Here is a 25,774-nt window from a genome sequence, read left to right as displayed (position 1 = left end):
TCCTGTAATTCTCACCTGCTTAAGTAACCAGAAAGTATAAAGGTCTGGGAAGCACAGAGGCTTGGATTGAAATCCTGTCTGCCATTTATTAACTATATGGCCTTCAGCAAGTCATAACTTCCCTGAGGCTCAGATAATAATAAGAGGCTGTGTCTTACAGTGGTTAACAATGAAGGCAGATTTGGGTTTAAATCTAGGCTATACAACTTAAAAAGTCCATTTCACCTAGGACAGACTTAACTTCTCTAAGTCTTGGCTTTCTCATCTTTAAACCTATTAGGGTCATGAAGACAAAATGAAATAATCCAAGAAAAGTGAGCATTTAGTAAATGCTCAGTAAATGGTAACTATGATTATAAAACTATTTTGTCATAAAATAATCTACCGTATCATGCCTTGTGAGGATTAAGGGAGAAAGTATACTGGAGCACCAGGTGGTGGCGTTCCTGCTCTCTGACCCATCTCCCAGATCATGAAGGTGTGTTTCTTCTATGTGCTATTGTCTCATCCACTAAATCTTGTCCTATGCCTCATCCCCTTTTTTTTTGTTTGAGATGGAGTCTCGCTCTGTCGCCCAGGCTGGAGTACAGTGGCGTGATCTCAGCTCACTGCAACCTCCGCCTCCTGGGTTCCAGTGATTCTCCTGCCTCAGGCCTCCTGAGTAGCTGGGACTACAGGTGTGCACCACCATGCCAAGCTAATTTTTGGAGACAGGGTTTCACCATGTTGACCATGCTGGTTTTTAACTCCTGACCTCACGTGATCTGCCTGCCTCAGCCTCCCAAAGTGCTGGGATTACAGGCGTGAGCCACTGTGCCTGGCCTGCCTCATCCCTTTTGAAATAAGCTCTTTGAGCTCTCTAAGGTGATAATTAGCTGAAGAATTTAAGGTTCTAATGGTAGGGATCAAATCTATTTGATTCCATTAAGCAGGTGTCTTCTAGGCTCCTCTTGAGACACCCAGAGTTTTTCCAGTATCCTGAGGGAACACGTGCACTTAAGCAATGGCCTTCTAGAGACCCAGTCTCTGCCTCTGTTGCCTAACCCTGAGAATTGTGGCCTGTCTGGCCTATTTGGCCTATTTGGTATGAACACCATTCTCTGTCAACCTGCTAAGTTGTTTTGTGACAGGAAAGAGTTTCCATTGTGACTCTCAGTGCACTGCATACAGGCTGTAACTTTATCAGCCTTTATGGAGCACAGAGTTTCTAGGGCTGAGACTGCAACCATATTATGTTGACAGACTCACCTCTCCTCTTTACCCTCAGTCAGTCCCCAAATGGAGGTGGGTTTCCTTGAGGACTGGTTCATCTAATTCTTACACACATATATATATATATATATGTATATAGGTGTGAGCCACTGTGCCTGACTTCGTGTAATTCTTTATCCATATGATTAAGAGAGTACTTTTAATGTATTTTTCCACCTAGAGATACCCCTCCTATCCATCCTCAGCACCAGACTGGGACTTTCTCTAACCTCAATCTTGTTATACCTTTATTTGCAATAGTATTAGTCCTTTGCTTCTTCATTAATTTTTTCATTCATTTATTCATCAGATATCAAGCTCATAATATGTGCTTGGCAATGGCAATAATATAAAACACAACTACCATCAAAGAGTCCAATCTAGTAGCAGAAACAAACATGTAAACAAATAGTGGCAAATACAGGCTGGACGCAGTGGCTCACGCCTGTGATCCCAGCACTTTGGGAGGTCGTGGCAGTTGGATCGCTTGAGTTCAGGAGTTCGAGACCATCTTGGACAACATGGTGAAACCCCATCCTTACCAAAAATACAAAAACAATTAGCTGGGCACGGTGGTGCGCACCTGTAGTCCCATCTACTTGGGAGGCTGAGGTGGGAGGATGGCGTGAGCCCAGGAAGTGGAGGTTACAGTGAGCCGAGATCACACCACCACACTCTAGCCTGGGTGACAGAGTAAGACACCATCTCAAAAACAAAAGAGAAAAAAAAAAAAAAAGGCAAATGCAAAGAGGTGATTGCTATATATCAACAAGTACTAGGAGTATGTCATATAAGAGGCACACTTTCTTGGGCAGTGGGGGTGGCAGGGTTGTAAGGGAAAACTTTATAGAAAAAAGAAATTTGGCCTGGGGGTTATTCTGTGCAGGAAACACACAAGGGGAGAAGAAAAGACACACACACAATACCTTTAAGGGTAAACAAGCTTTATCCACATAAATGGCAATGCAGATATAATAAGCAAATGGCATAAGCAAATTGATATAATAAGCAAATTATATAATAAGCAAATGATATAATAAACAGATTGATATAATAAGCAAATTGCAATGGGAAGGGGAGAAGGGAAAAGATATTTACACTCACCAGACTATGGAGGATTCACCACTAGACTGAGAAGCAACAGCCTGGGCTCCAGAGTCAGCCACTGGTCCATGCACAGACGAGGAGAGGTCTCATGAAGTTTTGGCACAGTCTAGGACCCTACCTCTTTTTGTAACGAGTTGTTTGGCATGAGGCCCAGTCACAAGGCCCTTGGCAACTGGGCTCAAGAAACACAAAACGTTCAACTTATTTTTGCAATTGTCTATTGTTTTTCAATAACTAACATATAGGAATAGATTGAAATAGAGATTTCTCCAAAACAGTGCTGGATGAACACCTCAAAAGGGCTCACACAACCTGTTCTGGGACTTGGTGACCATTGTTTCTGTCCACGTTCAATTGAGTTCAAATTTAATATTTAACTTTTCCACCACAGGGATCAAATGTGACAGGAGGCATTCTTGGGAGGATTAATCACCAGCTTCAAAGGGAATTATAAATTAGAACAGTTTGAGGCCTGGCGCTCTGGGAGTTGAGGTGAGGAAAATTGCTTGAGCCCGGGAGTTCAAAACCCATCTGGGCAACATGGTGAAACCCCATCTCTACCAAATATACGAAAATTAGCTGGGCATGGTGATGTGCACCTGTAGTCCCAGCTACTAAGGAGGCTGAAATGGGAGGATCTCTTGAGCCTAAGAAGTCAAGGCTGCTGCAGTGAACCGTGATCATGCTATCATACTCCAGCCTGGATGACAGCGAGACCCTGCCTCAAAACAAATAAAACAAGGCCAGGCATAGTGGCTCACGCCTGTAATCCCAGTACTTTGGGAGGCCAAGGCAGGTGGATCACTTAAGGTCAGGAGTTTGAGACCTGTCTGGCCAACACGGCAAAACCCTGTCTTTACTAAAAACACAAAACTTAGCCGGGTGTGATGGCACGTGCCTGTAATCCCAGCTACTTGTGAGGCTGAGGCAGGAGAATTGCTTGGACCGGGAAGGCAGAGGCTGCAGTGAGTGAGCCACTGCACTTCAGTCTAGGTGGGAGGGTGAGGCTCTGTCTCAAAAAATAAAAAAATAAAATAAAATAAAAAAGAAACAGTTTGAGTGGCTCTTTTGTGTGAAAGTAATGAGAGATGGAACTGGAAAAGAGGGCAGCAGCATATGACTCCTGAAGAGCCTTGTAAACCACTTAAGAACTTTGGGCTTTACCCTGTAAGTTTTCATATGCATTTTAGTGAGCTCTGTCTGGCGCGGAGAGGAGAAAAGAGAGACAGGAAGACCAATGGGCGGAGACTGATTTCAAGAATTACCAAAAGCCTGAACTTCAAGGGCAGTGGAAATAATGAAGACAGTTTTTTGTTTGGTTATTTTTTGTTTCTATGCGGAGGCGGGGGCGAGGCGGGAGGGCGGCTTGAAATAAAAGTGCTCTCCTGGCTCTCTGCTCTTTTCTAATTCAGTAGTGCGTTTAAAAATTGAGCCTGGGCCAGGGACAGTGGCGGCTCATGCCTATAATCCCAGCGCTTTGGGAGGCTACAGTGAGGAGAATCGCTTGAGGCCTGGAGTTGAAGAGTAGACTGGATAACACAGCGACACTCCATCTCTTAAAAAAAAAAAGAAAAAAAAAAAAATAGCCAGGCGTGGTGGCGCATGTCTGTAGTCTCAGCTACTCGGGAGGCTGGAGTGAGAGGATCCCTTAAGCCCACGAGTTGGAGGTTATGGTGAGCTATGCTGGCACCATGCACTCCAGCCTGGCCGACAGAGCGACAGTGAGACTCTGTCTCAGAAAAAAAGAAAGAAAAAATAAAATTGGACATGATCCCCTTTCCTTAGGTTTTGTCCCCCAGGTTACCGTGGGCCGCGCATTATCCGTGATCTGCTTAGCACTACAATCTCCTATTTCCGAGCTGCTCTCTTCAAATGCTCTTTTTTTGCTTGGGTTTTTGGCAGAGGAATGGGGCGGGGTGGGGCGGGGGGAGTTGGAGGGGGCAGAGGTAACTTCGCCAGTGATTAAATGCAAATACGACAGTCCGTGAGACCGAAGCCCACGGTAGAAGCTGGGACCCTCCTGCCTCTAGCTACAGTTCTCCAAGGGGCGGGGCTGAGGCGGGGCTTGGGGCGGAGGCCCCGCCTGGAACTGAGGGTGGCCCGGGGCCGGGCCCGGGAGAAGTCTCAGCCGGAGCTCACCCGGTTCCTTTCTGATTGAGCAGGTCGGATCCCAGGGCGGGTTCAGATTTGAAGGGCGAGGTTTGAGGCCAAGCCCCCGTCGCAGCCTAAGACTGCGGGCTTTTCGCCTCTGCAGAGGCGGGGTAGGGCAGGGCCAGGGGCGGAGTTTTGAGCCAAGCCCTTGGGTTCTTGCCTCTGATTGAGCAGGGCGGGTTCTGAGGCGCATCTTGGGGCGGGGCCCGCTCTGCTTTTTGACAGCTGTCTCTTGCACAGCCGCTGCCAAGTCCGGTGGGTTCGGGAACCTGTGGCCCGGCTCCCTAAGCGTCCCCGTCCCCCGTGGCCTCGACCCCGGCCATGAAGCGTATCTTCTCCTGCTCCAGCTCACAGGTGGCGGTAGGTGCCAAAATGTGTGGGAGGATGGGGCTGGGGTCCCAGCTCTGTGGTGACAGAAGTCCTTAGTCCCGTCTCAATGCAGCTTCTGACTTGCCTTCCTCACCTCTGCCCTCCCCAAGGTCCTTTCCCCTGGCCCCTTTCTTATCCTCCTAGCATCTACACCCCCGATTTCTGGTACGTTTTCTGCAGCTCTGTCCCCTTCCCATGGCCCTGCCCCTACTTCTGTTCTGTCTCCCAGTACCAAACCTTCCCCAAGCATCTTCCCCGGCCCTGCCTGGCCCCAAGCTCCATTCTACACCACCAAGTCATGTCCCAGAGCCCCATACTTCATCCCTGTCCTATCCCCACAATCTTGCCTTCCCACGTAGCTCTGTCCTTGCTGTTTCCTGTTAGTTCAACAAGCACTCCCAGCCCTGTGCCTTCTGCTAACTCTTTTTCACCATGTCCTCTGTCATCGCTTCCCTCCTGCCCCATGCCACTTTCACTCCCATCTCTCACCAGCACTGCTGTTCCTCAGACATCACTCCAAACCTTTTTCCAATTGATGCTCCCACAAGAGCAACCTTCTGTTCTCCCCTCCAACCTCTGCCCTACTCTGCCCAATGGTCGCCAGTCCCACTTTTTCTCCTGCCTGCTTGCTGTGAGTTAATATTGCAGTCTGGTCAGCCTCACAGGCACTGCCAGAGGATGCACAGTTGCCTGACTGCTCCCCAAGGGACTGGATGAGTTGCCTGCAGAATCCACCCAAGCCAGTTCACTGCAGTATCTGATCATCAGACTGGTTCTTGAGCCAGTCAAGGCTCAAGGCCTTTCTGCCTGCTTTTCCCCAGATTATTCGTTTCCTGAACCCTTGCCCAGTTGTTTAGGAATGGTACTCTCTGTTTCCTTTGGTTGAGTTGGAGGAAAGTGATGATGAGAGAAGAGGATAGAGCAGACTCAGAGTTCCCAGTAGAAGTCACTCTATTCCCCATGTTCTCCCAGAAAGAACCATAAGATTATAGAAGGTGGTGGCTTGGGGAGGGTATTGCTTCTTCTTCTCTAAAGATCTCTTACAGAGAGCCCCCTTATCTAGAAATGGAGTTTTCTGTAGAGGTTGGGGTTATGGCTAATTTAGAAGCAAATTAGCCAGCTACTTGTAGCAATATTGCTTTGCTAACTTGACTTAGTGGTATCGTTCATAAGCAAATATGAGAAACGTTCAATTAGCTCATTCTGCTTGGGCAGGTTACAGAATCCTGGAAGCAAGCTATGAGGCAAGAGTATGAATTCTGTTGAGGCCTGTCCTTGTCCCACTTACATTTGCATCTCTACTTAGTTTCCACACATTGATCAACCAATCAAAAGGTATTTACTATTCTACACCCCAGAAACTGAGGCTGCCCAGACTCAGTCTTAACTCATAATGACTTTTTAGAAATTCATATGGCCTCTTCCTTAGTTACTGAAAGTATTCAATGTTGCCTTTCCCTTACAGGTTTGTGCAGTCTGCCTGCTCCTTAGGAATGGGGAAACTATTTCATTCTTTCTGATCCTCCAAACCTTGGGCAGTACCTCCTTTCCAAGGTGCTGGAGTGAGTGGACTGGCTTTTGGAATTTGGAACCATCCCTCTGTCCTCCTTGACTCCAGTTGTACAGAGGTTTGACCATAAAGAATGATCACCCATTCTAAACTTTTAGTATAACAAGATCTTACTATAATGAGATTATGGGAAGTAAGTTGGATGGGTTTAGAATTATCTAGCTGGAAAGAAAACTGTTTCTTCAGATAGACTGGAGTCATAGAAAGCTTGCAAATAGGCCAGTTTCAGCTGTAAATTTGTTCCTCATGAAATTTCCCCATACTTCTCATGATAAATTCCTCCACTGTTTTGGATGGCAAACTACTCTGGAACCATTTTTCAGAGAAGTAGTGTGGCAGTCTTTCTGGCCACTCCAAAAGCCTGGCTTCCCAGTCACACTGGAAGACTGCCTCTACCCATCTGCACTCACACACTTAGGTCCAGGGCCAGAGCCCTGCACCCTCAGTCTGAGTAAGGACTGAAAAAGCAGTGATCATTTTAAAGCTAATCTAAGTTATCCAGTATATAGGAAAATCCACAAACAAAAACCCAACTCCTATAATCCCATTTTATTTTAGTCAAGTAGAGGATATCCTTGAGGGTATCTTACATACGAGCTTACTCTGCCTAGGTAGACCAGAAGTAGACTAGAAGAGAGCTTTAAATAATTGGCACTGGATCATCTGGGCGCAGTGGCTCAAGCCTGTAATCCCAGCACTTTGGGAGGCTGAGGCGGGTGTAATCACCTGAGGTCAGGAGTTTGGGACCAGCCTGGCCAAAATGGCAAAACCCTGTCTCTACTAAAAATACAAAAATTAGTTGGGTGTGGTGGCAGGCACCTGTAATCCCAGCTACTTGGTAGGCTGAGGCAGGAAAATTGCTTGAACCCGGGAGGTGGAAGTTGCAGTGAGCCAAGATGGTACCATTGCACTCCAGCCTAGGTAACAAGAGCAAGATTCCATCTCAAAAAACAAACAAACAAACAAAAAATTGGCACTGTCTACTGCAATTAAAACATTGAGAATTAGGTCTTGGTTCCTCCAGGATAGGCTTTCTGTTTCCACTCACCTGACCTACAGCAGAAGTCATTCCTTCTCTCTCTACTTGCTGGTGTGCTTCCATGTTATAGGATGCTTATAGGTACACTGTCAGAGAGCTAAGGAGAAGGTACATTTACTCCTACAAAAATCCTCTAATCTCACTATAGAAATACAAAGCTTATACTTATTGAGTCTGCTGATTAATTTGGTGATTGCTCCCTTGAGGCTGTGATGGTAATCTAGTGCCTCCTTTCCAACATGCTGGGGTAAGCTACAGACATTTGAAATGTCTGTACATTTAAGACATTAATGTCTGTCTTAACATTTGAAAGCATCTCTCTGTCCTTTCCTCCAGCTCCGCAGAGGCTTGGCCATGAAAAATTTCCACCCATTCTAAACTCTACTTAGTATAATGAGATTATAGGAAGTAAATTGGGTGGATTTAGAACTATCTAGCTGGAAAGAAAAGTATCCAGGCCAGGTGTGGTGGCTCATGCCTATAATCCCAGCACTTTGGGAGGCTGAGGTGTGGAGGATCACTTGAGCCCAGGAGTTTGGGCAATGCAGTGAGACCCCATCTCTAAAAGACCCCATCTGCAGTGAGGCACTGCAGCCTGGGCAATGCAGTGAGACCCCATCTCTAAAAAAAAAAAAAAATTATCTGGGTGTGGTGGAGCATGCCTGTAGTCCCAGCTACTCAGAAGACTGAGGTGGAAGGATCACCTGAGCCCAGAAGTTCAGGCTGCAGTGAACTATGATCATGCCACTGCACTTCAGCCTGGGCAACAAAGCAAGACTCTGTCAAAAAAAGAAAAAAGAAATCAAAAGAAGTGGAAAGAAAAGTATCTATATTGCTAAGAAACATCTTTACCATCTATACCGCTTGGCTGTTATTCACTGGCTAATATCAGCAAGATCCCTTCCACTCCCCTGGCTGGAGAATTCTGAGCCCAGGAACATCTAAAACGTGCCTAGGAAGGATGGGGATTGGAAATAACATTGATTGTGCATCTACTATGTGACAGACACAGAGCTAGAGGCCTTATAGGTTGTTATAGTATTAGGAAATTGAGGTTCAGAGATGTTGTCACATGCCTAAATTCACAGAGGCAGGCAGTGTTAAAGTCAAGACTTTAAACAGAGAACTGCAGGTTCAGGTCAGCTGATGGCAGCACCCTGTCGTGTGGTATAGTTCTAGCTTTCTGCTTTCCCGGAGGTGACCTGGTCTCCAAAGGGCATTAGGAAATGCGTTCTTACGTGTCAGAGTCTGTTAGTATGTGGAGGAGTCATTTTGCTTATTTTGTCCTTTGAGAGTTAACCTGTTTGGAGACTCCGTGCAAGCAGTAGAGTCTAAGGGTGGGTGGCTTTGCCCTGGAGGCAACTTGAGACTGTTTATCTGGAAATAAGTAAACCTTTTTCTTTTTTTTTTTTTTTTTTTTGAGACGGAGTCTCGCTCTGTCACCCAGGCTGGAGTGCAGTGGCTGGATCTCAGCTCACTGCAAGCTCCGCCTCCCGGGTTTACGCCCTTCTCCTGCCTCAGCCTCCCGAGTAGCTGGGACTACAGGCACCAGCCACCTCGCCCGGCTAGCTTTTTGTATTTTTTTTTTTTTAGTAGAGACGGGGTTTCACCGTGTTAGCCAGGATGGTCTCGAACTCCTGACCTCGTGATCCGCCTGTCTCGGCCTCCCAAAGTGCTGGGATTACAGGCTTGAGCCACCGCGCCCGGCCAAGTAAACCTTTTTCTATAGTTTGTAGTAGTGTGGTCTGGTGGTGAGAGCTAGGATTTGGCAGCAGGTGGCCTGGGTTCTTTGTTTGTTTGTCTGTTTGAGACAGAGTCTTGCTCTTGTCACCCAGGCTGGAGTACAATGGCGCGATCTCGGGTCACTGCAACCTCCACTTCCCAGGTTCAAGTGATTCTCCTGCCTTAGCCTCCTGAGTAGCTGGGATTACAGGTGCCGGCCACCACTCCCAGCTAATTTTTTGGACTTTTAGTAGAGATGGGGTTTCACCATGTTGGCCAAGCTGGTCTTGAACTCCTGACCTCAGGTGATTCCACCCATCTCGGCCTCCCAAAGTGTTGGGATTACAGGTGTGAGCCACCACTCCCGGCCGTGGCCTGCCCGGCCGTGGCCTGGATTCTAATTCCAGTTTTGCCACTCTTTTTCGTGATCTTGAATGATTATCTAATCTCAGTATACTTCTGTTTCTTCTGTCAAAGAGATGGAATAATAGCCCTAACTACTTTCCAGGGATGTTGAGAGACTAATTGAAATAGCACGTGAAAGGACTGTGAGAAGTTACAACTTCCGTACAGGAGCGTTACCTCAGAATCCATCTACCTTAGATAATTTTATGGTTTGGACATTTAAAGCTTTCCTGTGGTTGATTCACAGTTTGCCCTGGCTACGTAAACAGTGCTTGAAAATGAGTTATTGGGCTTCCACAGACCCTATTTTTCTTTACCCCCTTCTATAGCTTCTTGTTAAGATTATACCTTATAAAATGCTATGTGCCACCACCAACCCCCCACTACTTCCTGTTTTGCTACAAGGGTGCCACACATTTGTATGGCTCTTTACAGTTTATAAAGAGATTTTGTGTATATTAGATTGTTTAATAGTCACAGCATGATGAGGTAGTTGTTATTAGTCATATTTTATAGAAGAGGAAACAGGTTAAAGGTGTTTAATGGCTTACTCTAGGTCACATAGCCGAGAATGTAGCTGAACTAGGTCCCAAACTCAGGCCAGCCAATGAAATACTCGTCTGAAACACTTTACATCAGACCACAGATCTTTGCATCTATCTCTTCCTTTTCATTCCCTTCTCTGGACAAAACCAGGCTTTTCTGTACTTTCGGCCCTGGGTGTTTTTACCTAGCTGTCTCTTTCACGCCCTGTAGCACTTCAATTATTGTAATTACCCCACCACCCGCAAAACCCAAGCTGGAATGATAGAACAATGCATGCCCAGGTGTGGCTCTTGTCTAGACAGCTGCTCCCTGCCAGGGAAACTGGGAGGGAGGAGAAGGGGAGCTGCCTTCTTGCTGCTTCCTCAAGCATAGCTAGAAACCTCTTTGCCTTTTGGTTGTTGTTGCCACGGAAAGGGGAAAGAAACTCACCAAAGGGCCTAGATATGATATGGGAAAACAGAAACTCTAGTTTCCTCTTTTAATTTTGGGGCCCAAAGCCAATGAAAAGAGATGGAATGGTTAGGTATTGGGACTCCTAGCTGTAACCTGAAACTCGGTGCCTTGATGTACTTCTCAAACAACTGAAGACAAAAAGCAGAGCAGCAGGGGTTCAGGGATGGAGGCTGTGGTGAGAGGCAATGTGAGCCCCCAAGAGTGGTCAGGTTGGTTCCATTTGCTCCAGCAAGACCTAGAGAGCAAAAGGGAAAGGATTGCTTTTAGGTTGGGCACTCAACAACAACTCTAATCATAATGATGATAAAAGGACATTTGAAATACTATGCATTCAGCTTAAAATACTATGCATTCACTCAAATGATTTTTAATTCAGTGGTCCAGGGTCCTTCTGGCTCAGGGCTGAAATAATGAGCAATAGTTCTTGGTGGCATATTAGCTGGTTAAGATTTAGCTAGGCCCACCTAAGAAGGACTAAATGATCTAGGATGCGTGACTTGTGGAAAAGAAAAAGGACCTCAGGGATGTTCCTTTTCTCTCATTTGGCATCCTAACCATTTGCCTCTTTTCTTTCTCCACACTACCCCCATCCCCTATATTCACACAACTTGTGGCTCTGGACCAGGTGGAGAGATGGAACCGCCGTGATCAGAAGCTGCTGGAGGCAGTGCAGCGGGGAGATGTGGGACGCGTGGCTGCCCTGGCCTCCAGGAAATCTGCCCGACCCACCAAGCTAGACTCAAACGGCCAGTCCCCGTAAGTAAGTCCTCCTGCCCCTGCCCCTTACATGTGGCTCCCTTTTGAGGCCCTCAAATCCAATATAACATAGGACCAGGGAGTGCCTACAGCTTCAGAGCTCTTTTCAATTGTCTTAATCAGCAAGTATATCAATAGTTTTTTGCTACATATAAGTTCTACACAAAGTGAGGAAAGAAAATATTGTTCCTGAGCTCCATCCATCTCTCAACCCAGATTGACACCACTGACTTGTAAAGTACATAAAGCCCATTAAACAAACAGAAAATGAATATATACACTAAGTAGAGTATTTCTTCGTTGCACAAGTAGGAGGGTGTGTATGCTTGGGAAATTAGAAATGAAGTGGTAGCATAGGAGGCACATGGCTAGAGGGAGTAGTGATTAAGTCAAGGGAAATGTTATCCCTGGTCTCTACCCAAAGCCTTCGAATGTCCAGCTTTCTGCTCTGCTCTGACTGACTCTTTCTGTGACCCTTCCACTTCTGCTAAGGGTTCTGTGCTCAGAAAGGCAGGTAATTATGTGTTCCCTAGACATCCCTGCAATAGGCTGAGATTCCTTGAGACCTGTAGCTCTTATTTCTTTCTTGCTTTTAGCACCCTTTATGATTGGAGGGCGTATAGACTTCTCTTTCTCAGAAATTCAAGCTAGGGGAGCTTCTTTTTCTGCTTTTAGGATTGGCTTTGGGGTAGGGAGCATAGCAAGAAGGGCATATCAAGATTCTCCCATTCCTCATCCTTGGTCCCTTTATTCTTCTGCCTCTCGGCCTTGATTCTGGCAGGTTTCATCTGGCAGCCTCCAAAGGACTGACAGAATGTCTGACTCTACTGCTTGCAAATGGGGCCGACATCAACAGCAAGAATGAGGACGGTGAGTGAGCCGGAGCCCGGGCCACACTGCTTGCTTGCCCCTGGTACAGCAGCAGTCGGCGGCGGTACTGGGCCCTGCTTGACGTTCCTACTATGGTCCCTTGCTTCTCTCCTCAGTAAGTTCTGGTCATCATCCCTCCAGGAGTTCCCCTCCCTGTAAGCTGGGCACACCTCACCCCCACTCCCACCTTCATCACAGGTACCAGGCACTTGGGGAACAGGAATTTCTGGCCCTGTGTGGCTGAAAGCTTCTCTCCCTAATCTCTTGATTATCTGTGCGTCTCTTGCCTTCCCTCCCTGTGAGTCATCAGCATGCATGGGGCCACCTACCCTCCTTCTCCCCTTCTTTCTGTTTCCAGGAAGCACTGCCCTGCACTTGGCCACCATCTCCTGCCAGCCACAGTGTGTTAAGGTCCTGCTTCAGGTAAGAGCAGCCCCTTGATACTACTCTTGTGAAGGGAAGAAGTGGTCCCAGAGTTTTCTAGCTTCATTTCATACCTAAAAGGAATCGGGCCGGGTGCAGTGGCTCAAGCCTGTAATCCCAGCACTTTGGCAGGCCGAGACGGGCGGATCATGAAGTCAGGAGATCAAGACCATCCTGGCTAACACGGTGAAACCCCGTCTCTACTAAAAAATACAAAAAACTAGCCAGGTGAGGTGGCAGGCGCCTGTAGTCCCAGCTACTCGGGAGGCTGAGGCAGGAGAATGGCGTGAACCCGGGAGGCGGAGGTTGCAGTGAGCTGAGATCCGGCCACCGCACTCCAGCCCGGGCGACAGAGCGAGACTCTGTCTCAAAAAAAAAAAAAGGAATCGTTGGCCAAATGTACTCGCCTCATACCCAATAGGAGGGCTGATAATCATTTGTTTGCAAACATTTATTTAACACCTACTATGTACAGGTACCATGTTTGATACTGCCTTTGAGGGCAGGTTATAAAGCAGAGTTGCCAGGAACTATCGATTTTGTCATTAGCAGAGCCACTGCAGAGACTTCCTGCTATGATGAGGGGCAAGAGGAAGGAGGACAGAGATATTCAAATTAAACCAAAGCCCTACTGTCTGTTTCTGAAGAGTTTATAGTCTAGTAGTATAAAGAGAAATATACATGTACAATGACATGTGGATAATTTATAAATGAGTTTCCAAAAGTACAAAAGGCAGTTACCAGCCGGGCGTGGTGGTTCATGCCTGTAATCCCAGACTTTGGGAGACTGAGGCGGACAGATCACAAGATCAAGAGATCGAGATCATCCTGGCTAACACAGTGAAACCCCATCGCTACTAAAAATACAAAAGATTAGCCAGGTGTGGTGGCACGTGCCTGTAGTCCCAGCTACTTGGGAGACTGAGGCAGGAGAATTGCTTGAACCTGGGAGGCGGAGCTTGCAGTGATCCAAGATTGCACCACTGCACTCCATCCCGGGCAACAGAGCGGATACTCATCTCAACAACAACAACAAAAAGCAGTTATCTTAACCAGCCATCAGGCAAATGGATGTTCTGCTTTTGTTCTTCCTAATCCTTTCCAAGTTTCACATTATGTTTCTAAAGTACCAGCCACGGGGACATTGGGTGTCATTTTCCCTAACACTTTTACTTATCTACCATCTGATTTTTAACACGTTTACTTATCTACCATCTGATTTTTCTTAGCCCCTTGGTTTAGAAACCAGGGCTGATAATCAACGCTGCCTATCATCAGCAGTGAATGAATTGGGCTTGCCTAGTAGACAGCCTTCTCCAAAGTGGACCTCCTGCCCCTCCTCATACTACCATGGAAATTGGTAACCCAATGGGGGTATGGGATGAGGATGTTAACACCAAGCTCCATGCTGCTTCCCTTTGTGGCCATTTGCAGCATGGTGCTAATGAAGATGCTGTGGATGCAGAAAACCGTAGTCCATTGCACTGGGCAGGTGTGTGCAGGGGACTCATGGGAACAGGGCTGCAGGGACTATAGGGTGGGAAAGGGGAGGTGTGAGGAGGGAAGGGCAGGCAGGGCCAACCAATGAAATGGTTGGAAGGGATATTGGGTTATAGTCTGAGCAGGCTTTGTTCATGCTTCCCCTTAACCCAATCATCTCCTCCCCAGCCTCCTCTGGCTGTGCCTCAAGTGTACTCCTGCTGTGTGACCACGAAGCCTTCCTGGACGTGTTGGATAATGTGAGTGTCAGATGGGCAAGTGGGCAGTGTCCTACACAGGCAAGCTGCTGCTCTCTCTGAGCTTGATTGGCCAACTTCCATGACCTAGGGTTGTGTTAGCACCACCCTTCTCTTCCTTCTCCTCCTGCTTCTCCTCTTCTTCCTCACAGAGAGGTTAAGCCTTATCTTCTGGAGAGCTTCTGACCCTCCAAAAGGGAGTGTTTAGACCCAAGATCTGGGCTTTTATTTTTTTGTGGAGTGGTGTGAGGGGAGGGGAGCCGTTAGGATTGTGTCAAGCCTCTGGCAGTCCCTGGCTCCTCATGAACCCCTTCCTACGATCTGTGCAGGATGGACGTACACCCCTGATGATCGCATCGCTGGGTGGGCACACAGCTATCTGCTCACAGCTGCTGCAGAGAGGCGCCCGAGTTAATGTTACAGACAAGAATGACAAGTGAGCCCTCCTTGTTTACCCACCCCAATTCCCATGCCTGACCAATTTAGAAAGAAGCCAGTGGGCAACGTGTGTGTGTGTATGTGTGTTGGGGAAGAAGTCAGGTTGGTCTTTGTGTTCTTGGGAACCTCATTCCTTCCCAGTGGAGGTTCTGAAGAACTCTGCCTGCTATCACTACCGCCTTCATAGATAGATGACCCCAGAAGTAGAATCGATGCTCTGGACCCATTGGCTGAATTTACTGGTTTTCAAATTATCTTTTAAGCAAGAGGATCCTTTTTTCCAATAGAAATTGTATGTAGAATCCCTGTAATCCCAACACTTTGGGAGGCCGAGGCGGGCAGATCACCTGAGGTTGGGAGTTCAAGACCAGCCTGACCAACATGGAGAAACCTAGTCTCTACCAAAAATACAAAATTAGCCAGGTGTGGTGGCACATGCCTGTAATCCCAGCTACTCGGGAGGCTGAGGCAGGATAATCGCTTGAACCTGGGAGGCAGAGGTTGTGGTGAGCCGAGATTGCGCCATTACACTCCAGCCTGGGCAACAAGAGCAAAACTCCATCTCAAAAAAAAAAAAAAAAAAAAAAAAATCTAGTCTGGTCTGATGTTGGTCTGTTGTTCTCCTGACCCCACTGAGTGAGAGCTTACCCTATGAGTGGAATGTCTGGAACCAGGACTTCTGGATTCCATGGCGGAAAGTCTATGCTCAGATTTGTCTCAACCCACAGATCGGCTTTGATCCTGGCCTGTGAGAAAGGCAGTGCCGAGGTGGCTGAACTGCTCCTGAGCCACGGAGCAGACGCGGGGGCTGTGGACAGCACAGGGCATGATGCTCTGCACTATGCTCTGCACACACAAGACAAGTCACTGTGGAGGCTGCTACAGCAGGCCCTGAACCGGCGGCGGCGGGGCGGTAAAGCCCTTTTGTAACTTCCAGGTTCTCCTTGATAGCCCTAGAATCAGAGAAGTTTCTTAGAGTCCCATTTGTTTCCATGGAAGTAATCTATCTGACAAATAATTGTCACCTGAGTTGAGAGTTTACATCTTTATTGCTGCTACTGTGAGAGGACCCCAAATTCCCATCCCAAAAGTATAATCACAAAATTCTTTAATGCAGCCTGGTCTGTCACTGAGGACAACTCTGGCTAGTGTTGTTTCTAGCGTTTATGAGTTGTAATTGTACGTCTATTTGTGTGATTTGTTGGTCACTCTCTCTTTCCTCTACCAGATTGTAATCCGCTTAGGTGACAGGCCATTTCTGTTTTGCTCACCATTGAAGTTCTAGTGCTTATTAAAGTGCTGGACACAGTGACCAATAAATAAATGAGTGAACAAAATGAATGAGGTGACTCATTTCTGGGAGAGGACACCAAAGTTGCTGGATAGTTAGGGATCCACTAAACAAGATTGGCTTCTGGCACCAGGAAGATGTGTGGTGAGATTGATCACAGAGAGGCCACTTCTTTCAGAAAAAGTCTGAAGATAAGAATGTGGGCTAGAAGTACATGGAACCTGTCTTCTCTCTCATTTTCCTCATATCTTTTCTTATAGGTCAGAGGCTAGTCCAGCACCCAGATCTTGCATCCCAGGTAAGAACCTAAGTGCCTCCCCTTTTGCTTTTGACACACCCCAGGTTACCCCACTGTGACTATTCCCAGTGGTCCTTGGGGTGTCAAGACATTTAAGAGAAAAAAGGCACTCCTGGGGCTCAGTTTGTTGCCTAGTGGCCACACTTTACTATTCTGTTTTCAACATAGGCCTCTCCATCTGAGCTCCAGGCAGGTTCTCCACCTAAGAGCCCATGGAGAGCAGAGCCTGAAGACGAGCAAGAGGAAGAGGAGGATGAAGACCCGTGCTCGGAGGAGTGGAGGTGGAAGTATGAAGAGGAGCAGAGGAAAGTTGTTCAGTTGGAGCAGGAGTTGGTGCAAAAGACAGAAGAGTGTAAGACTCAAGCTGCAGCCTGTCTGAGACTTGAGAACCAGATTCGAGAGCAGGTGCAGGAGCTAGGGCTCCTCCTATCCTGGGAGCCCAGAGCTTCAGGAAGGCAAGGCTCTAGTCTCCGGCCTGGAGGGGATGGCATGGAGCAGGGTTGTCCTATGGACCTGCTGGCTGAGCGTATACAAGAGCTAAAGAAGCAGCAGCAGGCAGCAGCAACAGTAAATCCAGTATTAGCTCTGAAGGAGGCTGAGGACTCAGCCCCAGGAGAGGTCCAGTATGAAGTCCATGGTAGGTCCCAACAAGAAGAACAGGGGCCACTCCAGAGCCCAGAGTCTGAGACCATCAGGAAAGCCACAGGACAGCAACTGACTACCAGTGGTGCACAGACCTTTGGCCCTGATCATGCTGACCAGCTGCCTGCTGGCCAGAAGGAGAGTTCCCAGGTTCTAGGAGTTGAACCAGCAGGCACAGTGGCTGAACCAGTGGGCTCAGCAGCCATGAACCAGCTTCTGCTACAACTAAGGGAGGAGCTTGCTGCAGTGTGGCGAGAAAAGGATGCTGCCCGGCGGGCTTTGTCAAGACCGGTCATGGAGGGAGCCCTGGGGACTCCCCGTGCTGAGGCAGCAGCAGCTGCCTGGGAGAAGATGGAGGCCCGACTGGAGTGTGTGCTGGCAAGGCTGGAACGGGCAAAGGCAGGACTACAGGTGAAACCTGAGGTTCCTTCCCAGGAGTCCAGAGAGGGAGCCCTAAAGGCAGCCCCAGGGAGCATCAAAGAGGATGAAGAGAAGGAGAAAAGTGTTCCTGGGGCTCGCGGAGAGCCTCTAGGCGCCCCTGGAGGGGAAAAGGCCCTAGGAGGCCTGGCAAAGGGACAGCTGGAGAAGGAAGTGTCAGCACTGAGACTGAGCAACAGTAACTTGGTGGAGGAGTTAGGGGAGTTGGGGCGGGAGCGGCAGAGGTTGCAGAGGGAGCTGCAGTCCTTGAGCCAGCGGCTGCAGCGGGAATTTGTGCCCAAGCCAGAGGCGCAGGTCCAGCTACAGCAGTTGCGGCAGAGTGTGGGGCTGCTGACGGATGAACTGGCCGTGGAGAAGGAGGCCACAGAGAAGCTGCGGAAGCTCCTGGCCGCCCAGAGCAGCGGTCTCCGAGGGCTGTGGGACTGCCTGCCCCCAGACCTAGTGGGCAAGAGGAGTGCACAAAGCAAAGCAGCGGAGCCCCTGGAGGAGCTGCGGGCCTGCATCACCACCCTGGTAGATCGGCACCGGGAGGCCCAGCAGGTGCTGGCTCGGCTGCAAGAAGAAAACCGGCAGTTGCGGGGGTCCTTGTCCCCATGTCGGGAGCCAGGCACCTCCTTAAAGGCCCCAGCATCTCCCCAAGTGGCCGCTCTGGAGCAAGACTTGGGGAAGCTGGAGGAAGAGCTGCGGGCAGTTCAGGCCACGATGAGCGGCAAGAGCCAGGAGATCGGAAAGCTGAAGCAGCTGCTCTACCAAGCCACAGAGGAAGTGGCTGAGCTAAGGGCCCGGGAGGCAGCCAGCCTACGGCAACACGAGAAAACTCGGGGTTCGCTGGTGGCCCAGGCCCAGGCTTGGGGCCAGGAGCTAAAGGCTCTGCTGGAAAAGTATAACACGGCCTGCCGGGAAATGGGTCGGCTGCGGGAGGCGGTGGCGGAGGAGCGCCGCCGGAGCGGGGACCTGGCCGCTAAGGCAGCAGAACAAGAGCGCCAGGCCAGCGAGATGCGGGGGCGCTCCGAGCAGTTTGAGAAAACAGCAGAGCTGCTGAAAGAGAAGATGGAACATCTCATTGGGGCTTGCCGAGACAAGGAGGCCAAGGTGAGCAGCTGAGGTAGCCCTGGGGAGCACTGGGGAAAGTTTCTGTGTATTTGGGAGTTTGCTAACCTGAATCCAGCTACCTTTGTTGCAGCAGTGGGTCAGATCAATACCCCAAAGGGAGCACCAGTCCTTTGCAGGGACCACACTGCTATGTTCTGGTGGATCGGAGGGGGTTGGTGAGATTGGAGGTGAGGTAAGGTATAAGTGGAAGAGAGAAGGGGGCTTAGGTACTAAAATTTGGCACCCAGATTCAGAAGCAGTGTGCTCAGGGCTGCCGCCAGTGCAGCACCAACGTTTATTAGCATTTAGACTTGAATTAGGTATTAGCCTGGGAAGAGGCCTAATAGCATGATGGGTTGCTGTGGTTTCACTGAGGTTCTGAGGAGGTGACTCAGGAACTAATGAGTTAAGAAAAGTAGACCCAGGGATAGCTGCTCTTCTCCCCTCCACTTCAGAGTGGATTCTACAAAACGATATCCATTGGCAAAGAGGACATTGGCCGCAAAAAAGCTTGAGGCCGAGCGTGGTGGCTCACGCCTGTAATCCCAGCACTCTGGATGCCGAGGCGGGCGGATTACCTGAGGTCAGGAGTTCGAGACCAGCCTGACCAACATGGTAAAACCCTGTCTCTACTAAAAATGCAAAAATTAGCTGGGCGTGGTGGCACGCACCTATAATCCCAGCTACTCAAGAGGCTGAGGCAGGAGAATCACTTGAACCAGAGAGGCGGAGGTAGCAGTGAGCCGAGACTGCACCACTGCATTCCAGCCTGGGTGACAGAGCGAGACTCCGTCTCAAAAAAGAAAGAAAGAAAAAAAGCTTGAAAACCACTATTAGATACCAGAGTTTCCTAACCCTTGCTGTAAATGTGAGTCTACATGTTTCTACGAGACATGTTTTATTAACTCTAAATATCAATTTACACATGGATTCAGTAGTTCCAGACTTACCTCTGAAATGAATGATTTCAGACTTCTTATTAAAACTTGGATACATGGTCAAATTTAGAATGATTAAAAAATATAAAGAGACCGGGCATGGTGGCTCATGTATGTAATCCCAGCACTTTGGGAGGCCAAGGTGGGAGGATCACCTGAGGTCAGGAGTTCGAGACCAGCCTGGCTAACATGGTGAAACCCCATCTCTACTAAAAATACAAAAATTAGCTGGGGTGGTGGCATGTGCCTATAATCCCAGCTACCTAGGAGGCTGAGGCAGGAGAATCACTGGAACCTGGGAGATGGAGGTTGCAGGGAGCCGAGATCGCACCACTGCAGTCCAGTCTGGGCAACAGAGTGAGACTCCTCCTCCTTAAAAAAAAATTATATATGTAAAAGAATATACATTTTCTATAGTTTGGAGTACATAAAAATAGAAGGAATGTTATCCAGAATAGGAATAAGTGCAGGTTGAGGTTAATTAAAGGAAGTATTTTTATGTTGCACTGAAGGAGAAGATGAAAGTAGACAATTGGGTAAAAGCAAATATAGTGTCATGGTTAAGAATGTGTTCTCTGGACCGAGGTTGTCTGATCTTGGGCAAGTTATTTAACATCTCTAGTCCTCAGTTTTCTTGTCTATAAAATGAGGATAATAAAATGGTTGTGAAGATACATTAAATAAGAAATTATACTTATTTAAAAGATTTGGAACTCTTGGCCCATGGTAAGTACTCAATAAAAGGTAGCTATCATTATTCCTACTACCACTATTCCTATTACTGCTAGTTACCATTAACCGTGTTTGTGCCTCTGCCTCAATAAGCCACAAAGACTCATCTCCATTTCCCTTAGTGGTCAGTAGCCAGAAGTAGGTTAGGATCCAGTACCAAGTTAAGAGCGTGGGCCAAGCAGTCAAAGAGATTGTGGTTCAAATAATGATTTCATCACTTATTAGCTGTGTGATTTTGACAAATTACTTAATTCAGTCTCTTTATCTACAAAATGTAGATAATAATACTTCCCTCAGGCGGAGCACGGTGGCTCATGCCCATAATCCCAGCACTCTGGGAGGCCAAGGTGGATGGATTGCCTAAGCCCAGGAGTTTGACACCAGCCCGGGCAACATGGCAAAACCCCAACTCTACAAAAAAATACAAAAATTAGCTGAGTGTGGTGGCACGTGCCTGTGCCTGCGCTACTCAGGAGGCTGAGGTTGGCTTGAGCCCAGATTTAGAGGTTGCAGTGAGCTGAGATCACATCACTGCACTCCAGCCTGGGTGACAGAGTGAGACTGTGCCTCCAAACACAAAACAGGCTGGGCACAGTGGCTCACGCCTGTAATCCCAGCACTTTAGGAGGCTGAGGTGGGTGGATCACCTGAGGTCAGGAGTTTGAGACCAGCCTGGCCAACATAGCAAAACCCTGTCTCTACTAAAAATACAAAAAATTATCCGAGTGTGGTGGCGCATGCTGTAATCCCAGCTACTTGGGAGGCTGAGGCAGGAGAATCACTTGAACCTGGAGGCGGAGGCTGCAGCGAGCAGAGATGGTATCACTGCACTCTAGCCTGGGTAAGAGAGCAAGACTCAGTCTAAAAAACAACAAAACAAAACAAACAACCCCCCCAAAAAAAACCCCCAAACTTCTTCAGAGAAGTATCGTTCCTCTCAGAAGAAAAGTTGTTTATTTATTTATTTATTTTTAAGTTTTCAATGTTTTATCATATTTGATAGCAGCTTTTTTTATTGGTTACAAAACCTAAGCCCATATACAAAGTTAGGAACACATTTAGATGCCTCTTTTGAAAGAACATTTTAGTCTTTTTAAACTGAGTTTAAAAAAAAATAAAAACAATGCAATTTTTAAGCACTGTTTTGAAAACTTAAAAGTGCAGCAATGCCGGGCGCGGTGGCTCAAGCCTGTAATCCCAGCACTTTGGGAGGCCGAGGCAGGTGGATCACAAGGTCAGCAGATCGAGACCATCCTGGCTAACACGGTGAAACCCCGTCTGTACTAAAAAATACAAAAAACTAGCTGGGCGAGGTGGCGGGCGCCTGTAGTCCCAGCTACTGGGGAGGCTGAGGCAGGAGAATGGCGTGAACCTGGGAGGTGGAGCTTGCAGTGAGCTGAGATCTGGCACTGCGCTCCAGCCTGGGCGACAGAGCGAGACTCCGTCTCAAAAAAAAAAAAAAAAAAGTGCAGCAATATACTTAGTTTCCTTTATCTAAGAAATGGTTCAGTTCCAATTCAAAACTGGTAAGGTCACAAATTGAATCAAGGAAATGCATACAAATGTCTGTACTACTTGATGCTAATTTTCACTTAAATGTTAGTCTGCACTTTAAAACATGAGAGGAAATAGGAATCATCACAGCAGAGGCCCAATTTTAATCATAATGTCTGCAAATTGTAAAAGGTAACTGTCAATTAAGTGAGGAAAGTCCAGAAGAAACTGAACTGGAAGGTGTACAGTTCACAATATCAAGAAGATTTGGACTTTTAAGGGTTTCACTGAAGTTTGTGACCTTAATTAGCTTTTACATTGTTATTCTTACTTTTAGTGAACACCATGCAGAAGGAAAGCTGTTTTGAGTGTTAAATGAGACAATTTGTGTAAAATTGGCACATATTAAATACTCAGTAAAAGGAAGCTGACCTTGACCCTGGGTGGTGTTTGTGGGAGAAATGCCTTGAGCCTCATTGGTTGCCTCTTTCCTCTTGGCCTCAGATCAAGGAGTTGTTGAAGAAGCTGGAGCAGCTCTCAGAAGAGGTTCTAGCAATTCGGGGAGAAAATGCTCGCCTTGCCCTGCAGCTGCAGGTATGTTTTGGCTGTCAGGGATGGTGCTGGAGAAGAATGTCGGCAGTGAAAGTGATGTATATGTGGGAGATATTCTAGGAATTACAGAGGCCTGGCTAGGCAGTGGTCCAGGATGGGCCAGTGAAGGGCCAAGGAGCCCACCTGGTACTGCTGACCACTTCATTGTGTTGCTCCTCATGCTTGGGTGAAGGTGGACATGTGACTTCCCATTGATGTTCATTCCCAGGATTCCCAAAAGAACAAAGAAGAGATCATCTCCACCTACAGGAATCATCTACTGAATGCTGCTCGGGTGAGCATGGTGGAGTTTTGAGGGACGTATAGACATAAAGCTGAGTACAGGGTATTGCATTTAGGGTCTCTCTCTCTTCTCCAGGGTCCCTGTACATACTTGCCATTTCTCAGAAAGCCAGATGCAGTGCCAGGTCTCTGATCTCATTTGGTAGATCAAGAGAGATTGTGCATGAATGTGAGAAGGAGACGTGTTTCCCCCTCCATTTCAATTCCCTGGCCTATAGTAAGGACTTTTCCTGTCCCCGATACCCTGTCTCAGTCTCCTCCTGGAGCCACTTAGTCTTAAATAGGGAAGAAGAGGTTGGTGTCTTGCTCCCTTGTTAAGAATAATAACTACAAAGAATGGAACACCTATTGTGTACCCGGTGCTTTGCTTCATATTCATGGTTGTAGTCCTCACAGCAATCCTGAAAAGGAGACATCATTATCTTCCTTTTCTGTTCCTCATCTCCTTTTCTTCCTTTCCTGTCATCTACAGGGCTACATGGAACATGAAGTGTACAATATCCTGCTGCGAATCCTTAGCATGCAAGAGGAGTGAGGCAGCCTCACTGTGTGCCCTCAGGGATACGAGATTCTCTGTTGTGAGTTGTGGGTTAAGGGTGACGAGGGAAGGAGCTTGGGAGAAAGGGCTTGGGAAAGGAGGTGTATGGAAGGAAATTGGTCCCTTTTGCCCCTGTGGTAGCTGACACTGGGGAGCCCTTTGGGCCATAGAGCATTTGAGGTGACTGAGAAGACAGAACATGGAGAATCACTGGCTGGAGTTAGGAATCAGTGAGCAGGTGGACTAAGGGGGCTGACTTATGAGATGGAGACTGAAAAGAGGGGTTGGGTCTGGATTAGAGAGATGCCAGTAAAAGATGAATGATGGTTGGATAGTGGTACAAAGTTGTTCCTTAGGGCAGGACTCTACAAAATCCAGAATCTCTTCACTTTGATACCATTCATTCAAAGAACAGTCATCCCCCAAACCTCCCCCCACCCCAATGCAGATAGTCCCCTTCTCCAGTCCAGATAGATGAGGGTCCCTTTTAGCATACTGACATGAATGGGAGGAGACTGAGGATATGGAAGTGTGTGCATTTCATCCTTTAATTTCTTCTTTCAGGGAATAAGAAACGCTGCTTGACAGAGGCTTCATCAGGCTGTGGTGGGTGGGGGTGTTGGCCACTAGGAAATGATATGGGCAGAGCTTCACCTGCCATTACAGACTTCAGATCTGAGAATCTGGACCCTGGAATCAAGCATGGATGAGACCAGAGGAGGTGTGGATGGAAATAAGCTGTATGGAAAATAAAGCATAAGGAGGGAATGGGGCTGAGTGTAATTTTTTTTTCTAAAGGGGAGTGGGGAAAGGAATACCTTTCATCCCTTTATTCTTTTTTTTTCCTGGAAAAAATATTAACAATATGTCTTTATTCTTAAAAACATTTTTTTACAAGTAGATATATTTTTGAGGCAGAGTCTTGCTGTGTCGCCCAGGCTGGAGTGCAGTGGCACGATCTCGGCTCACTACAACCTCTGCCTCCTGGGCTCAAGTGATTCTTGTGCCTCAGCCTCCTAAGTAGCTGGGATTACAGGCGTGTGCCACCATGCCCAGGATACAAGTAGATTTTGTTTTTTATTTTACAAATAGACTTTATTTTTTAGAGCAGTTTTAGGTTCACAACAAAATTAAGCAGAAGGTACAGAGATGTTCATATATCCTCTGCCCCCATACAGGCACTGCCTCCCCCATTATCAACATCCCTCACTAGAGTGGTGTATTTGTTATAATTGATGAACCTACGTTGACACTTTATTATCATTCAGAGTTCACAGTTTACATTAGGGTTCACTCTTGGTGTTATAGAGTCTATTGGTTTGGACACATTTATATTGAAATGTATCCATCATTATATTATCTTTTTTTGTTTTTGTTTGTTTTTTTTTGAGGCAGGGTCTCACTCTGTTGCCCAGGCTGGAGTGCAGTGGTATGATCATAGCTCACTGCAGCCTCAACTTCCTGGGCTCCAATAACCCTTCAACTTCAGCCTCCCAAGCAGCTGGGACTACAGGCGAGCACCACCACACCTGGCTGATTTTTTTGTACGTTTAATAGAGGCCAAGTTTTGCCATGTTGCCCAGGCTGGCCTCAAACTCCTGGGTTGAAGCGATCCACCTGCCCCAGCTTCCCAAAGTGCTGGGGATTACAGGCATGAGCCACTGTGCCTGGTCATCTCTACATTATCACACAGAGTAGTTTCGCTGCCGTAAGAATCCTCTGTGCTCTGTCTGCTCATCTCCCCATCGCTGCTAACCCCTGGCAACCACTGATCTTTTTCCCATCTCCAGTTGTGATTAGTTGGAATTATACAGTATGTATCCTTTTCAGATTGGTTTCTTTGACTTAGTAATATACATTTAAATTTCCTCCATGTCTTTCCATGGCTTGATAACTCACTTATTTTTAGTACTGAATAATATTCCATTGTCTGAATGTGTCACAATTTATTTATCCATTCACCTACTGAAGGACATCTTGATTGTTTCCCAGCTTTGGCAATTTTTTTTTTTTTTGGCAGAGTCTCACTCTATCACCCAGGCTGGAGTGCAGTGGCACGGTCTCAGCTCACTGCAACCTCCGCCTCCTGGGTTCAGGCGATTCTCATGTCTCAGCCTCTTGGTAGCTGGGATTACAAGTGCATGCCACCACACCCAGCTAATTTTTTTGTATTTTTGGCAGAAACGGGGTTTCACCATGTTGGCCAAGCTGGTCTTGAACTCCTGATCTCAGGTGATCCACCCACCTCTGCCTCCCAAAATGCTAGGATTACAGGCTTGAGCCACCATGCCTGGCCTTGGCAATTATTTGTTTTTGAGTGAAATTCACAAATGACCCTATAAGTCACAACTTTTAAACCTTTTGATCCCTAGTAAGAAATAAAAAAAAAAAAAATTTGAGACAGAGTTTCAATCTGTCACCCAGGCTGGAGTGCAGTGGCATGATCTCAGTTCACGGCATCCTCTGCCTCCTGGGTTCAAGCTATTCTCATGCCTCAGTCTCCTGAGTAGCTGGAATTATAGGCGTGCGCCACCATGCGTGACTAATTTTTGTACTTTTTGAAGACACAGAGTTTTGCCAT

The 25,774-nt window shown here is 47.4% G+C and overlaps 1 protein-coding gene across 3 annotated transcripts; it reads left to right on the top strand.

Annotated features, from left to right (window-relative positions):
* Positions 1 to 1,210: 1,210 nt before the first annotated feature.
* ANKRD35 (ankyrin repeat domain 35) lies at positions 1,211 to 23,955 on the top strand. Of its 3 annotated transcripts, XM_011951283.1 has the most exons (15): positions 1,211 to 1,284; positions 4,750 to 4,869; positions 11,239 to 11,369; positions 12,151 to 12,239; positions 12,598 to 12,662; positions 14,097 to 14,154; positions 14,331 to 14,401; positions 14,728 to 14,834; positions 15,565 to 15,749; positions 16,388 to 16,425; positions 16,594 to 18,597; positions 22,266 to 22,355; positions 22,582 to 22,647; positions 23,128 to 23,233; positions 23,758 to 23,955. In XM_011951283.1, exons 2-14 carry the CDS (start codon positions 4,831 to 4,833, stop codon positions 23,188 to 23,190), a joined length of 3,006 nt encoding a protein of 1,001 aa, XP_011806673.1. In that variant the 5' UTR covers positions 1,211 to 1,284; positions 4,750 to 4,830; the 3' UTR covers positions 23,191 to 23,233; positions 23,758 to 23,955. The 3 variants fall into 3 exon arrangements, with proteins under 3 accessions (XP_011806673.1, XP_011806672.1, XP_011806675.1); XM_011951282.1 differs by lacking the exon at positions 1,211 to 1,284 and having other exon boundaries at positions 4,723 to 4,869; XM_011951285.1 differs by lacking the exons at positions 1,211 to 1,284; positions 11,239 to 11,369; positions 12,151 to 12,239 and having other exon boundaries at positions 4,723 to 4,863; positions 12,642 to 12,662.
* Positions 23,956 to 25,774: the final 1,819 nt, after the last annotated feature.

The sequence above is a fragment of the Colobus angolensis genome, unplaced genomic scaffold (genome assembly GCF_000951035.1).
Source record: "Colobus angolensis palliatus isolate OR3802 unplaced genomic scaffold, Cang.pa_1.0 Scaffold317, whole genome shotgun sequence".
Taxonomy (NCBI): Eukaryota; Metazoa; Chordata; class Mammalia; order Primates; family Cercopithecidae; genus Colobus; species Colobus angolensis.
Note: the sequence above shows the minus strand (reverse complement) of the source record. Positions and strands in the feature narration are given on the sequence as shown.